A 15,290-nucleotide genomic window follows, 5' to 3' on the forward strand; every position below is an offset into this window, starting at 1 on the left:
AGGGCTGTGGGAAGGGAGGGAGGCTCCTCAAACAGTGAGTACCATCTAAAGGGCAGTAAGACTGCAAGTTAGACCCACCTGTACTGGTGGGGAAGAGAGGATACTAACCGCTGCTAGTAAACTGAACAAAGCAAATCAAGAGTAAGAACAGTTCTAGCTCCCATGAAATCTCCAAACAGTGACAGGGCGGCGCAACTCCTTTCCTTTATTTCTTCCCCTTGTAAAAGGTGATTCGAGTTCAGCAGCATTCCTTTCCTGCCCCCAAGTCCCCAACCAGACTAGAGACTGCAGGCACCAAATCCTGGGTGACAGCACAGGCCTCAGAACTCTCCTCCAGCTCTGATCTGCATCAGCCGTATCAGTTAGGTCAGCATTAAATCCACCAGAAAAAAGCAGCACCACTCACAGAACAGGGCAGCAGCTGGGCCTGAAGCTTTGAGGCGGACCAGACGTAGGCTTCTGAGTGAGGACAGTCTCAGACAACTGGCCACATGAGCTTGACTGGATGGAACCCCATAACAAAGATCACCTCCGCTTGTACAGAGGGATTTCAAGGACAAGGCCACCTCAGTTATCTGAAGAGAGCAATCAGACAAGTCTTTCAGAGAAGAGGAAGCAATCAAAGCGGTATGCTGGTCTCATCAAGACCACGCTCCGCCTTCATGTACCCAAGTAGCTACTGCACCAGCTGCAGAAGACCAGAGCAGACTTCCGAGTGGAGAGGAGACGAGGGGATGTTCAGGAAAGAAAGCTCACTCTCGGGGCCGGTTGACCATGACTTCACCCAGGGCCTCCAACACCTCCCGCTTGTAGTCTTCGAAGTCACCATCAATCTGGCTGACGCTCTGCTCCTCCACCACCCACAGCTGGCAGTTGGTTTCTGTGATAAGTCGGGCATCATGGCTGACGACGATCACAGCTTTGAAGAAAGATGGCAAGAATGGAGGGCAGGGAGGAAGAGGGGAATCAGAACCTGAGAGGAGGGGGCCCAGCCGAAAGACACCACAGCCCAGTCCCCAAGGTGGGGAGGAGGAGGGTGTGCCCTGAGCTGACTCACCACCCTTGTATTCGTTGATGGCCTCCCCAAGAGCGTCAATAGACTCAATGTCCAGGTTATTTGTGGGCTCGTCCTATGGGGGAGGAGGCATCCCGTGACTGAGAGTTACAACTCCTACCTTTCCTTTCTGTCACCCTTGCCCCAGCCCTGCAGTCCCACTCACTCACCAAGATGAGGACATCGGGCTCCCGACAGGCCAACTCTGCAAACACAACTCGGGCTTTCTGCCCACCTGTAGCAAAGGGAAAGGAGATCCACTGCACCTTTCACCACCTGACATTTCTGCAGGTAAACCCTGAATGTGTGTGTGTGTGCGCGTGCGCACGCGGTGAGGTCCCCCAAGTCCCAGTTCCTCTTTCCTCCTGCCTCTAGGGACAGTCTGCAGGTATGAAGGCTAAGGACGGGGACACCTGCCCCGGCCCCTGGTACCAGAGAGTTTGCAGATCTGGATGGTGTGGGCGTGACTCTCCAGGCCGAAGCGGCCCAGGCACTTGCGGGCATCCTGGTAGGGCAGGTTGAAGCCCCGCTGCAAGTACTCGGTGGGCGTCTCCTCCATGCGCAGCTGCTCTGCATACTGCTGGTTGAAGAAGCCAATTTTCTGCCCGAGAGAAGAGGGAGGTGGTCGGTCAAAGTCATACTTCCTCTGTTGGCCGGCCTCTTACTCCCAGATTCCCAAAGCCACTTACCAGCCGGTGGTTCTTCCTCATTTCCCCACGAGTCTGCAAGGAAAAAGCAAGGGGGGAGCTAAGGGGAAGGGGAAAGGAGCTGCAGCTCCACACCCCAACTTTTCTGAAGGGGAGCTGAACACCAGAACCGGGCTGGGAACAAGCCAGTGTGAGAAAGGGAACACGGGCGTGCTCCTGAACATGACCAAGGCAGGCCCAGGAAATCAGAAGCAAGAGAAGAATCAAGGAGGGGGAGACAAAAAGCAGAGATTCAGAATCAGGCAGCAGACTGACCACAAGTAAAAGACCCCCGTCCCCACCCCACCTTCCAGCAAGATGTTTTCAGGGGTCCACCTCAGATGGGGATTAACAGTTTGTGGGAGGATCTAGAACACCTTTCTGAAGATCTACTCTCTGTGGGTGTGAGGCAACGGGCCCTCTCAACGCTTTCTTGGAGGGCGGACAGATGGCTACAACCCACCTAAGCACTACATAATGCCGCAAAAGTCCCCAAAGCAATTCTAGGGAATTTATCCTAAGGAAAACTAAATTCATGAACAGGCATAATAAGACTATTTACTATAGTTTTGGCCTTTAGGGAAAAATCAGAAATAACCTAAACGACTGACATCAAATAAACTATGGTAGATCTATACGAAATGAATGCACATGTAGGATTACTGGCATGGAAAAACGCTTGATGTACATTATCTGGAAAAAGCTTGTTACAGAACAATTCACATGATAGGCCACTTTTGTTAAAAAAAATTATATGCACACTTGTAAAGGAAAAAAGGAGAAAGCAATCCATCAAAATTAATACAGGTTACCTCTAGATTTTTCTCTGGTTTACGCGATTTCTCTTTCTTTTTTTTTTTTCAGCTGCGCCGCGCAGCTTGAGGGATCTTAGTACACCGACCAGAGATTGAACCCGGGTCCATGGCAATGAAAGCTCCTAGTCCTAACCACTGGACCGCCAGGGAATTCCCTGGCTTGTGCAATTTCTAACTACTCTACAATGGGCATGTATTTCTTGCATAACCGAAACACACGGCCGGGGGGTGGGGGGACAGGGGCGGCATGCCCCTAGCCTGGCCCCACTTCTCCTGGCTCTTCTCCTGGCCTGATCTAAACTGTCCTCCTCTACAGCACCTCTCGAGGAAGTGCACCATCCGTGACAAGTTCTGTATTTAACTCTCCACGGCACAGAGGGGCCCCCGACTGCAGCCTCTGTGGAACAGCTTTGCGCTCACGCTTCCGCTCGCTCGTTGTCGTCCCCCACTTCCTGGCTCCAGGACTCACCGGCGTCAGCTTGCCTGTCAGCAGCAGCAGCAGGGTGCTCTTCCCCACACCGTTAGGGCCCACGATGCAGACTGCCAGAAGGAAGACAGAGGTCAAAGAGGCGAGGTCCCCAGAAACTCTCCCCGGGGCTCCTGAGCCTCCCCTGCCAACTCACTCCTTGAGTCCATGTCAATGCCAAAATCCAGATTCTTAAAGAGTGGTTTCTGCCCCTCATAGCCAAACGTCACACCTGAGAGGCCAGGAAAAGAAGCACTTTATTTTCTCTTCAGAGTCCCCCGAGGGTGCCCCGAATGTCCTGGTTGTGGAGGGAAGGCACGGCCGCGGCCAGCTCACCATGCAGGCCCAGCACCGGAGGGCTGAGCGGCGGCGGGTCAGGGAATGTGAAGCGCACGGTGTACTCCCTGGGGCGCTTCAGGAGCTCAGGGGCCTCCTGTGACTCCTCATCCTGGTTTTTTCTCCGGCACTTCTGCTGCTTTCGAGTCAGGGCTTCCTTTGTTTGCTTTTCCTGGGGAAGAAGGGGAAAGGGAGACACCCGCACCCTTCACAGAAGGCCTCAAAAGGCAGGCAGGGCCTGAGCCCTGCTCCTTCTCTGGAGAAGACGCCCTCCCAGGAAGAGCCAAGTGCTCACCGCCTGCTTGGTGGACTTGCCGCCCGCCTTTAGCTCCTTCAGCTTTTTCTCCTGCTTCTCATATTGCTTCAGCAGCTCCTTCTGCTTCTGCTGGTACATCTTCTTGAAGGTCACTGGGCAAGAAAGGGGAATGGGCATCGATGGTTGTCCCTCTCCCCAGCAGGACGGGGGAGGATGGGGGCAGGAGTCGTTGTCTAGAATTCTGAAAGACTCAGAATTATCACAACAACCTTATAGACCCTCCCTCCCAGGCCTTTCTCCAGGAACCACCCCTTTCCTTGCCCCCAAACAATCCTCCTTACTGTAATTGCCCCTATAGTAATGGAGCCGCTGGGCATCAAGATGGATAATATCGGTACAGACGTCATCCAGGAAGCCCTGGTCATGGGAGACGATGAGCAGCGTCTTCCGCCAGCCTTGGAGGTAGCTGGGTTTTAGAGAAGAGTGTGGAAACGTCACAATGGCCAGGTTAGGGTGGAGTCAGGTGAAGCAGACAGAGCATGGGGGCAGGGAGTGAAAGAGGGGGGGCTGCAGTGAGAGGTGTCAAGGGCAGAGTGGAGACCAGCTAGAGGAAACGAGGGCAGAGTGAGAACCAACGATGCAAAGGCTGTAATCAAGGGCTACTCACTTATTGAGCCAGATGACAGCATTGAGGTCCAGGTGGTTGGTGGGCTCATCCAACATCAGCAGCGTGGGCTCCATGAATAGTGCCCTAGAGGGCAGGGCAGCAGAATGCAGTCAGGGGGAAGAAGACCCTTGCTCAGAGAACCCAGAGAAGCCTCTGGTAAGTGGAGCCTGAGACCATGAACACTCCTTCCCAACCTCTCCTTAGACAGTTCCCAGGCAGGAGACACAGACAGAATACACCCCCAGATAGGGAGAAAAGACCTTGAGTCTGACAACGCAGACAGGAAGGGAGGGAGAAGACGGCTTTGGAAGAATGGGAAGAAGGGAAAGAGCCCTGGTGGACGGAGGCTGGAAGGGGGGGGGGGGCCCACCTGGCCAGGGAGACACGCATGCGCCAGCCCCCAGAGAACTTCTGTGTGGGTCGATTCTGCATCTCAGGGTCAAAGCCCAGACCGGCCAGGATCCGGCGGGCTTTGGCCTCTGCTGCTGCCGCCCCAGTAGCCCGCAATTCCTCATACACCTGGGAGAAGGGAGAAGAGGACACATGCTGCGAGGTCCCAGGAGCCCCCAGTCTTAGCCCGTGTCCCCTGCGCCATCTCCTCTACCTTCTCAAGCCTCTCGGCAGCCGCGTCATCGCCCTGCTCCAGCTGTCCCTGAAGCTGCCGCTCCTCTTCCAACAGCTTCAAGCGCTTGGTGTCGGCTCGGAGAACAGCCTGCACGGCCGGCGTCTCATCGGCTACCACCTCTGGGGACAGGGGAGAAGTCAGGGTGCCCCAAAGGCCAAGCCTCCTATTCCCTCTTCCCTGCAGCTCTGTTTCTGGTTTGCCTGACCCTGCCCAGCTCTTTGTACTTGTTCCAAATAAAATATTCTCCAGCCTCTCATCTCTTCTCCCCCTTCTTTAGCACCATTTCCCAGTCCCCAGTCTCCTCACATAACCCTTCCAGCTGTACAACCACGGTTTCTTCTATTCTTGGTTGGCTCCTGTACCCCAGTGGCGGCCCCCCTCAGGCCCCTCGGTTTCACCTCCCCACCAAGCCCCTCTCCCACCAGCAGCCTCACCCTGCTCACAGAGCAGCACGTCGATGTTGGGAGGGATGCTCAGGGCTCGGTTGGCGATGTGCTTGAGGAGAGTGGTCTTGCCCTTGCTGGGGGATGAGAGCTTTTAGGACCAGGCCGCCTCAGAGAAGTCTCTTCTCCTTCCAGCTCCACCCCTCTCACAGCTCCAGCCCCTCCTCTCCTCACCCATTGGGTCCCACCAGCCCATAGCGGCGGCTGGCAACAATGTACAGGTCTGCGTTGACAAACAGCTCCTTGCCGTGGGCGGAGATGCTGAACTTCTCCAGCTGCAGTTGTCAGGGAAGGAGCGAGCACATGAGAACTCTCCCTTCCAGACAGCAGCTGCAGCTTTCTCTCTGCAGGGAAGCCCCCTCTTCTCACCACACCGGCCCCTTCCCCAACCACTGCCTCTAATCAGAGTCTCCAAATCCTAAGCGCGGCCAGCCTGTCCCGCCTTGCTTCCCTCCAAGGGTGGACCCTTATGCTGGTTCTTCTATCTTCTCACTCAAGTTGGCAGAACTCAAGGTGTAGAGAATGGCTCGAGGCTTTCTTCCCAATGGACTTCCCATTCATACCCACTTCCTCGGTTGCCGTGGCCACTCAGGGGAAGGTGAGAAGTGGCATGTCCCTGGGTGAGCTGGTAGAGGGGCCCCCTCAGACCTTACCTTGATGTCAGATGCATTTTCTAACATGGCCTGGCGGGAAGACACCTCTGCTTGCGACACGGAGAAGTCATTTTCAGCAGCATTGGCTGCTTTTAATGAAGCCACCTGGCGCTCATACTCCATCTGAGAAGGCAGGAAAAATCACATCTGAGGCTATTGCCTGCCACCTTCCCATCACCACAATACAGCCCCACGTCACCAGACACCAAGACAAGGCTCACAGAGCGCAGTTATTTCCTTACTCCAACTGTTCTACTTGACAGAGCACCCAAAGCGCTCCTTCTTTTCCCCTAATTCACATGTCCCCTACTTGAAGCGTTAAGGAAAAAAAAAAAAATCAGATTCTCCCACCTTTGACCACCAAGAACCCAAGGTTTTACCTGTTTCTTCAGTTTCTTCTTCTCCTTCTTGCTAAGGCGGGCATAGGGATCATCAGCCTTGGACTCCCCTTCTTCCTCCTCCTCCTCTCCTTCTTCCTCTGAGCCCTGTGAGAACCAGGGGATGGTAAAAACAAGGGACCCCCTTCTAGAACTCAGACTTCACATCACGTACCCACAGTCAGCTCTGTCTCTCCACCAGGGTCCTGAAATACAATGGTGGATCTGCTCCCATTCTCATACCCGCCCTGCTCTCCTTGCAGCCCTGTATCCATTTTTGCCACCAGGAATAGTATGAGTATTTATGTATGAAATGTAATAAAGTATGTGTACCTGTAACTATGTACTGTAACTGCCAATACAGTGTAATTGAAGGTTACGTGAGCTTCTTTTTCTCATGTATCAGTGGCCTACACATTAACATGCAAGGAAAAGGTCTAGAAGCCCTAGCACACAGTCACTGAGAAATCCAGCAAAATCAGAGCTAGCAAGTGCTAACGATACGAGGGAGCTGAGAGATCACTAGATCACACACATGAAAAAACTGACCCAAGGAGATGGAAAAATGTACTCAAGGTCACAGCTGAGTGGCAAGAACCAGAACTCAGACTGACTGAGGCTAACGCCCGCATCATTTCCTCTCTGGATCAGGAGTTGCCAATGATGGCCCTTGAGCTAAGAACGGTTTTTACATTTTTAAGGAATTTTTCCAAAAATAGAAAAGAAGAAGAATATGCATCGGAGATTGTATATGGCCTGCAAAGCCAAAAATATTTACTATGTGTCCCTTTACAGAAGTTTGCCTGGGACTTCCCTGGTGGTCCAGTGGTTAGGACTCCACGGTTTCAGTTCCATGGGCCCAGGTTCAATCCCTGGTTGGGGAACTAAGATAACGCAAGCCGCGTGGCAGGGACAAAAAAAAAAAAGTTTGCCAACTCCTGTTCTGGAGAGTAAGAGCACCCCCAGATCCTGCCCCCTGCCCAGGGCCATAGCGTCCTAGTCCCTCAGCCCACCTTCCCCCAACACCAAAATACAAACCTGCTCTGCCTTCTTGGCCTTCTCCTTCCCTTGCTTGGGTGGTTCCTCTTCTTTTGTTACTTCCTCTTCATCCTCCTCCTCTTCACTGTGCAGAGCAGCAAATTTATTTTGAGGCTACCAGGGAAAAGACAGCAAGTTTGATGCAATGCTCTAATTCTTGAGACCCAGCCCCTCCTCCTGCCTATACTCCCTCACCTTGGCCTTCCCCTTTGACTTCTCCTCCTTTCCCTTTTTGCCCTTGAGCCCTGGCTGTTGTTCCTGAGATACAGCCTGGAGAAGACACACACAGACACACACAAATTAATTTGCTATATTGTAGCTTAACGAGCCTTTCTAGGGAGTCTAGGAGTAGCAGTTAACTATACTGAGTCCGCCAAGGAGAAAATGAGACCCAGAAAAACCTAGTCTCCGGCTGGATAAAGATAGTGAAGAGACGACTAGAGAATATCGGCAAAGCTAAGATACTGTGAGTCAGGCAAGTGAGCCACGTGGGTGAGATGGCTCTAGCACTGGAGGGCTTCCTCAAGAGGACAAATCTCGAGATGAGGTAATGGATGTGGGCTTAGTGAAGGTGTTCTAGGAAGAGGGAAGAGAAGGCATAAAGAACAAAGGTTTCAACACACAGTCAAGCTGGATGCCAAGATGTGATCAGGCTAATCTGAAAGATATACATGGAGAAGTCCCAAGTAACCCTGCAGAGGGGTCCAAGTGGAAGGGCAAAGACCCAAAGGCCTTTGTTTTATATTTTGAGCTTGAAAGCAACAGGATCACTGTAAATTTCCTAGTGATGAAGAGTATTTTAAAAAGCTGACTTTGACAGTGTAAGCAAGACTGGCCTAGAAGAGCTAGCTGAAAAACAGGAAAAGAAGCTGGGAAATTACCACACTGTGGCCAGAGGTGCTACACGGGGTGGGAGTGACTGGCAGAGCCCCAACTATCACCTTATTGATCCGATTTTTCTCTGGCTTGGCTGGCTTAGGAGGATGTTTTTCTTCCTCCTCCTCTTCTTCCTCACTCTGATCCTGAATCAGGGCTGCAAAAACATTACCACCCTGGAGAATGAAAGGCCCAGAGAAGTCAGAGGGATGGTCAAGGCTGCACCCCTGGGGTCTCTGTCTACCACACAGATGGCTTACCTTGGTTTTCTTCCCTCCTCGGGGTACTAGGGCAGGTACTGAAATGACAAGGGGAGAAGGTGAGACAGGAAAGGAGAATTACAAGGTACTGCTCCTTAATCTAATCCAACTCCAAAAGCAAGGAATGAGGCTCTTGACTCTTCATGACTAATGGGTTCCAGGTACCCATTTCCCCTCGGGACATTTACCCTCATCCTCCTCATCACTGGCCGGCACTGAGAGCTTCTTAAGACGCTCCATGAGCTCCTTCTCCTCTCCGTCATCATCCACATCCTTTTTCCGACGGCTTTTTCGAGTGTCTCGCTTTTTTTTTTGCTGCTGAAAGCCAAACAGTAAGAGAATGAAGCCCAGGCCGCTGCTGTATCTCTGCTCCAGAGCGAGCTCCCCATCAGCTGAGTGAACCAGTGTGGGCTGCAGAGGGGCTGGTGGATCCATGGGCGCCTCCATGCAGTGGTGGGTCCCCTGACACCTGTACCTGCTGCTGCTGCTGCTGCTGCTGCTGCTTCTCCTTGAGCACTTTATTTTCTTCCCCAGTCTGTCTGTCTTCTACTGCCAGCTCTTCGAAGAACTGTAACGGGAGTTAAGATCTAGGTAAACATGGCTCAGAAACCAACCAAGCCCTTCACCGCCACACACGAGCCCAGGGACCTTCTACTCCATCCCACCTTGCTCCCTCTCCTGACAAGACCGCTTCCCCTCCCTCGGGCCCCCACCGCCTTCAAAGGGCCACCTTCTGCTCGGAAATACCCACAGTCCTCTCTCCTCACCGTCTTTTTGGTCTTCCTGTCCTTCTTCCCCTTCTTCACCACTTTGTCTAGAAGGTTAAGCAGACATTGTGAATGATGATTTGCAAATTCCAAAGCACTCTGATCTCTCCTGCCAAGCTCTCAGTGGTCCCCACCCTATTTACTGTTTTTCTAGCTCAACTACCGCTCCCTAGACATTGGCACTGTCCCACAAGACAGACAATGGTGGCTGGTCTAGGGTAGCAGTGGGAGGCAGAGAAGGAGAATCCACAGGGTGATGGCAGAGGTGAGAAGTAAGAGTATTCAGAGATGACCTCCAATGTTTTTAGCTAGCAGAATTAGCCGGGCTAGTGGTACCATTGATTAACGCAGGATATACTGGAAGAGAAGGACCCCTCTCCCCACCCCTACCACCCATGGGGGAGAAAGGTAGGACAAAAGTATGAATTCAGTTGGGGATATGTCATTTTTGGAACCTGCAGGCCATGGAAACAGCCATCTGGTAAGTCAACAAACACCTGGGTCTATGCCACACCTGCTCCACTCGCATTTCTAGCACAAATCACGCTGTGTTGTACTTAATTGGGCATCAGTCCTTCATCCTAGAGAGCGACCTGAGAGACTGCTTAGCTCGTGTTCCCAGGGAGCAAAGTGGGAAGTCGATAAAAGTTTACTGACTGAACAAATTCCGGCTTCTCCTTTCTGTCCATCCCCATTTCCCTGAAGGCAGGGGACTAGGTCTAACTCCCTCCCACATCAGACTGGGAGGGGCAGCCAGCAGCCTCGAGACTTCTCTCCACGCCCAGGCCTGTCCACTATCACATTCGTCTCCCAACCATCCCATCCACCCACTGCTACCCAGTTCTATCCAAAAGCACTCCTGCCATCACTTGGGGTTTTTTTCCCCCAAAAAAACCCCAAAACAAAGGCTTTCTGCTATCTACCACATTGAGTATTCTCAGACCAGATTTCCACCTAGTCCATAGTAATCATTTATTCAGATACTGAGTATCTACAGTGTCAAAAACTGGAGATAATAAAGGACAACCCCTATAACCTAGGGCCTCACAGACTAAAAGGGTGCATCCTATCTTGTCTGCTATCTCTGTTTCTCTATCCATACCCGTGTTCTGGACACTGGCTTCTCCCCGCTCCTTGGTTAACTCCCAGGCATGCTTACGCCTGTCTTTGCTTAATCTGTGACCTCCATCCTGAACACATTTCAAAATCTGATCCCCATATTGGGTGACTAGCGTGATGGAACTGAAAAGATGCGCAGGAGAAAATAGTGATAGGTTTTATAAGCTATTCCAAGGAGTCTAATCCTAAAGCCATTAAGGAGGACCCACTGCAGTACACGAGAAGGAATGACATGATCAGCTCACCCTGACAACACTGAGATGTGACTCAGACACTAATGTATCTCCAAGGACTAACACAACCACACCTCCCGACCGTAGGGAGAGAAGCCTGTGCACAGGTTCAAGCGTGAGAAAGTATTATCAGCAAGGAACAGGAAAAGGCTAAGTGTGGCTAAAGCTATGCTGTATCCTCCACATCTCCCCCTCTAATGGCTCCTCGCCTTAGTAAGTACATCACTGAAGTGGCTCCTAATTTCAAAGCCAAGAAAAGCACTTTCCGTAATCTTACAATCTCCTCCCCCAATTACTGTTTCTATCCTTGTCTTCACTGAGTCTCAAAAGTGCAGTTCACACTAGCTTCACCTCCTCATCTCCCATTCCTTTTTGAATATGATGCAACCTGATTCAGCTGTCATCTACTAATGAATACTACTTTTCTCAAAGTTGTCACTGTCCCCTTAGTTGTTCAACCTGAAAGGTTTCTTTGTAGTCCTTATTTTGCTTGATTACTTGGCAACATTCCATGCTACCTATCTTCTCATCCTTTTAAGTCTCCTTTCCTGGTGTAACTTAGCATCAGGAATCCTGCTGCTGCTGGTCTGCCTCTAGTTTCTCTGGCTGCTCGCCTTTCTCGGTCTCATCTCCTCAGCCTCCTTCTCTACCTTACTTCCCCCTTAATTGCTGAGGTTCTTTAGGGTTCCCACCTTCTACGTCTTTTCGCTTCAATCTGCATACACTCTCTAGGGGATGCCCTGTACAACTACACTCACCTGTGTTTTTACTCCTAGTCCAGCGCTCCCTCCACAGCCACCGAACAACCTCTCTCCTTGCCATATCCTCTTAAAATTCCCCAGAAATCTCCAACTCAGCATTCAAAAGCTGACCTTACCTCTTCCCGCTCCCCACTCTACATACAGCCCACTACTGCTTTCAATGAATAGCCTACTAACCGCTGCATTACTCAAGTGAGTGTCAGCCTTAATTCTTCTCCCTTGATTTAGCTGGTTCCCAGTTCTAGTCAATGCCCTGGCTTACTCTCTTACCACTTCGCACCTGGATCATTACCAGAGCCTCCTAAATGGTCTCCCTCCCTCCAACCATTCCTTATGCACTTCAATGGGTCCTCCTTCTTAATGTTTTTAGGACTAAGTTCCTTGGAGTAGGGTATAAAGCCTTTCATTATCTGTCTCCTGCACGTCTTTCCAACCCCATCACACTAGTCACACAATACTGGGAACCAGCCAGGCTCCACTACATCTCTATCTCTGCACTAACTGCACCCTCTGCTTACTTAGGATGTTCTCCCCCTTGCTAACTCACACTGATCCTTCAAGAATGAACTCGGCTATCACATATTCCTGGGAGGCTTTGCTGACACTCCCGCCCTATGTGACAGATGTTGCCCCTCTCTTTTCTAGTCCCATAGCATTCTCAACACATTCATCACACTCTGTCAGCCTCTGTCTGATTAATGCTGTCCCCTCCACTAGACTTGCCCCTTCTCGATAGGCAAGGCTTATCTTTCATCCCTACACCTCCAGTTCTTCTACACAGCACCAGGTACAAAGTAAGCATCCAATAAATGCCTGTAAAATTAGTCGTTGTATACATACTATAATTATTTGTGTCCATTTTAACTCCCTCTTGAAATAGCTTCAAGCCTGGTAAGATGTCTTCGTATTTTTTTCTCCCCTCCCCAAAGCACAGCATCTACATTGCATAATTAAAAACAGGTGCTCGCGCTTCCCTGGTGGCGCAGTGGTTGAAAGTCCGCCTGCCGATGCAAGGGACACGGGTTCGTGCACCGGTCCGGGAGCTTCCCACATGCCGCGGAGCGGCTGGGACCGTGAGCCATGGCCGCTGAGCCTGCGCGTCCGGAGCCTGTGCTCCGCAACGGGAGAGGCCACGACAGTGAGAGGCCAGCGTACCGCAAAAAAAAACAAAACAAAACGAAAAGAAAAAAAACAGTTGCTCAATAAACATCAGCTGCTTTTAAGTAAACCTTAATCCTCCATTCCAACACCCAGTATCTATGCTCTTGCTCCAGCTGAGTCAGAAAGATTTCTTACGGAAGAGAGCAAGGAGTCATCCTCTTAAGAAGCAGGTGGGATGATGGGTTCCGAGAGAGAGAGAGAGACAGACAGACAGACAGACAGAAGGTCGAGGCACAGCTTTTATCAATATGTAAGTGCCGGATGTGGAATACCGTGTGGTGGGGAAGATGTCCAAAAGAGAAGAAAACAGGACTTTCTCAGTTCTCCCCACCTCTCGCTCGGTACCATACGCTCTTCCTCGTCTCTTTCCCAGTCTTACTGAAGTTCCTGCGTGACACGCCCGGGACCTTTTCTTTCGCCGGCACCCCAAAAGCCCTCCTGCCAGGGCAAACGCTTCCCTGCCCCACTGAACGCATGCGCAGTAGCCCTCGCGCGGCCCGGTCAGTCTCGCGCCCCGTGACCCTCTCCTAAGACACGTACACACTTCTCTCTCTTCTCTTTCCTACCTCCTTCCCGCCCTGCCTACCAGCCTCACCTGTGGGGCTCGTGGTCTCTCCGTCCCCGATCCATTCGGGCTCCGGCGGCTGCTGCTTGGGCCCCTTCGGCATCGCGGTGGCAGTTACTGCAATCTTGGCGGCGCCGGGTGCTATTTCCGGTTCCGGCAGCTTGGGGCCCGGAACCAGGAGGGCTCTCTACGCCTGCGCTGTCGACCCCGCCCCCGGACGGACCACGAGCGCGCCGCGCTATCATCTCCGGGGAGTGTTTGCGGCGGGGCTCAGCCCACTCGGGTCGCGACAACAAGTTTATGACGGTTGGGGAATCCCAACCCAGTGACTTCCGCGACGCCGCGTGACTAACGACTGAACATAATAATTTCCGACTAGTATGAAAGAGTGAAGTCATCTTTTTTCTTTTTTTAAGAAACTGAATGCTACCTTTTACTAGCCCCTTACGTCTCTTTAGGAGCAGAAAGGCGCAGGCCACCGACTCAGGAAGAGGCCCTGTCGGTCAAGTGTTGAGATGTGTCACAAAATCCCGCGGTGTAGAGGTGTAAACGAGGAGGAACTCTAGCCTAACAAACAGAAATCACCGTGCGGTGGAGCTTCAGTTCACTTTTTTTTTTCTTTTTTGGTAACCGCTTTTCTGAGTTGTAATTGAGTTACCATAAACTGCATATACAATAGACAGCCAGTAAACTGCAAAGTGTACACTTTGATAAATTTTGACATGTACACATCTTTTAAATCACCACCACAATCAATATTTGGGTCACTTTTTTGTGTGTGTGACTCTTGGATTCATTGGAACTTCCTGACTTTTTAAAAAAATAAATTTTTTTCTTTTGGCTGTGTTGGGTCGTTGTTTCGGTATGCAGGCTTCTCATTGCACTGGCTTCTCTTGTTGCAGAGCATGTGGGCTCTAGGCGCACAGGCTCAGGAGTTGTGGTGCATGGGCTTAGTGGCTCCGCAGCATGTGGGAGCTTCCACGGACCAGGAATCGAACCCATGTCCCCTGGCATTGGCAGGTGGCTTCTTAACCGCTGTACCACCAGGGAAGTCCGGCCTTGGTGTTTTTAAGAGCTGGGTTGGCCCTCACATCTAGGCCATAGTGCTCTCACATTGAACATAACCTTAGAACACCCATGCCAGACAAGGCCAGTCTGTGACTGTGATGAAGTAAGACAGAGTCTATAATCTTGCGTAAGTGCAGACAGAAACGAGGTTACTATGCAAACCATAAATTCTAAACAGGTCCCTCTCAGCTAAAATGAGTAGTGGCTGCTTTTTTGCCAGTTACAGCTTCAGCCATGTTTCACTTCTCCCCCCAGAGGAGACTCTGTTCCACATATTTGTGGGTTCCACATATTCGGATTCAACCAACCTAGGATCAAAATATGAGGGGAAAAAAGAAATTCCAGGAAATTCCAAAAAGCAAATCTAAATTTGCTGCATACCAGCTACTACTTACATAGCATTTACGTTGTATTTATAACTATTTACATGGCATTTACATTGTATTAAGTATTATAAGTCATCTAGAGATGACAGAGTATAGGAGAGGATGTGTGCAGGTTATACGCAGATATTATGCCATCTTATACAAGGGACTTGAGCATCCTTGGATTTGGCACATGAGGGGGTCCTAGAATCAATTCCCCATAGATACCGAGGGATGACTGTATTAAAATGTGAAATCATAGAATTGCTCCCACTTCCTGGGAGCACTCAATCTAGATTCCCCACTTCCTTGAATCTTCCCCCAAATCACCTAACACAAACCCTAATCCTGTCACTCCTAACCCTCTGTTAGTGAGATCTCTGCAGGTGATAAACCCAGCTTTGTTTAACTAGAGGTGGTTCCTGTGTGGTCTTTGGCTGGAGGGCACTAACACTTTTACTATTTTATTCTCTATTTCATGTCCAAATTCTAGCAGGGAGGCACTGGTAGAGGATGTTCATCCCCCTCTAATGTTTTTACCTGCTGAAGGGCCAAGAGTTTGCTTAGTACATGGCCGCGTGAATAAAGAGTACTTTTCAAGCCTCACTGGGGCCAAGGATTGGCTACAGGACTAACTTATGGCCAGTGATGTGTAAGTTAAAGAGGGTATGTTAGCTTGGAGGTAATTTCCTCGGCCCT

General features: G+C 51.0%; 1 protein-coding gene across 6 annotated transcripts; it reads right to left on the reverse strand.

The window, feature by feature from the left end:
• Positions 1–179: 179 nt before the first annotated feature.
• Positions 180–13,428, reverse strand: ABCF1 (ATP binding cassette subfamily F member 1). 6 transcript variants are annotated; one of them, XM_067006538.1, is made up of 25 exons: positions 13,189–13,428; positions 9,320–9,366; positions 9,028–9,120; positions 8,741–8,867; positions 8,553–8,590; positions 8,358–8,468; positions 7,612–7,686; positions 7,417–7,530; positions 6,382–6,486; positions 6,002–6,124; positions 5,523–5,623; positions 5,340–5,425; positions 4,885–5,024; positions 4,651–4,799; positions 4,281–4,364; positions 3,955–4,079; positions 3,653–3,765; positions 3,358–3,529; positions 3,179–3,253; positions 3,025–3,095; positions 1,744–1,776; positions 1,487–1,655; positions 1,225–1,289; positions 1,058–1,130; positions 180–919 (listed from the first exon to the last, which is right to left on the reverse strand). In XM_067006538.1, exons 1-25 carry the CDS (start codon positions 13,259–13,261, stop codon positions 753–755), a joined length of 2,529 nt encoding a protein of 842 aa, XP_066862639.1. In that variant the 5' UTR covers positions 13,262–13,428; the 3' UTR covers positions 180–752. The 6 variants fall into 6 exon arrangements, with proteins under 6 accessions (XP_066862639.1, XP_058932072.1, XP_066862640.1 ...); XM_059076089.2 differs by having other exon boundaries at positions 8,741–8,870; positions 13,189–13,323; XM_067006539.1 differs by lacking the exon at positions 7,612–7,686.
• Positions 13,429–15,290: the final 1,862 nt, after the last annotated feature.

Source organism: Kogia breviceps, chromosome 10 (assembly GCF_026419965.1).
Source record: "Kogia breviceps isolate mKogBre1 chromosome 10, mKogBre1 haplotype 1, whole genome shotgun sequence".
NCBI classification, from domain to species: domain Eukaryota; kingdom Metazoa; phylum Chordata; class Mammalia; order Artiodactyla; family Physeteridae; genus Kogia; species Kogia breviceps.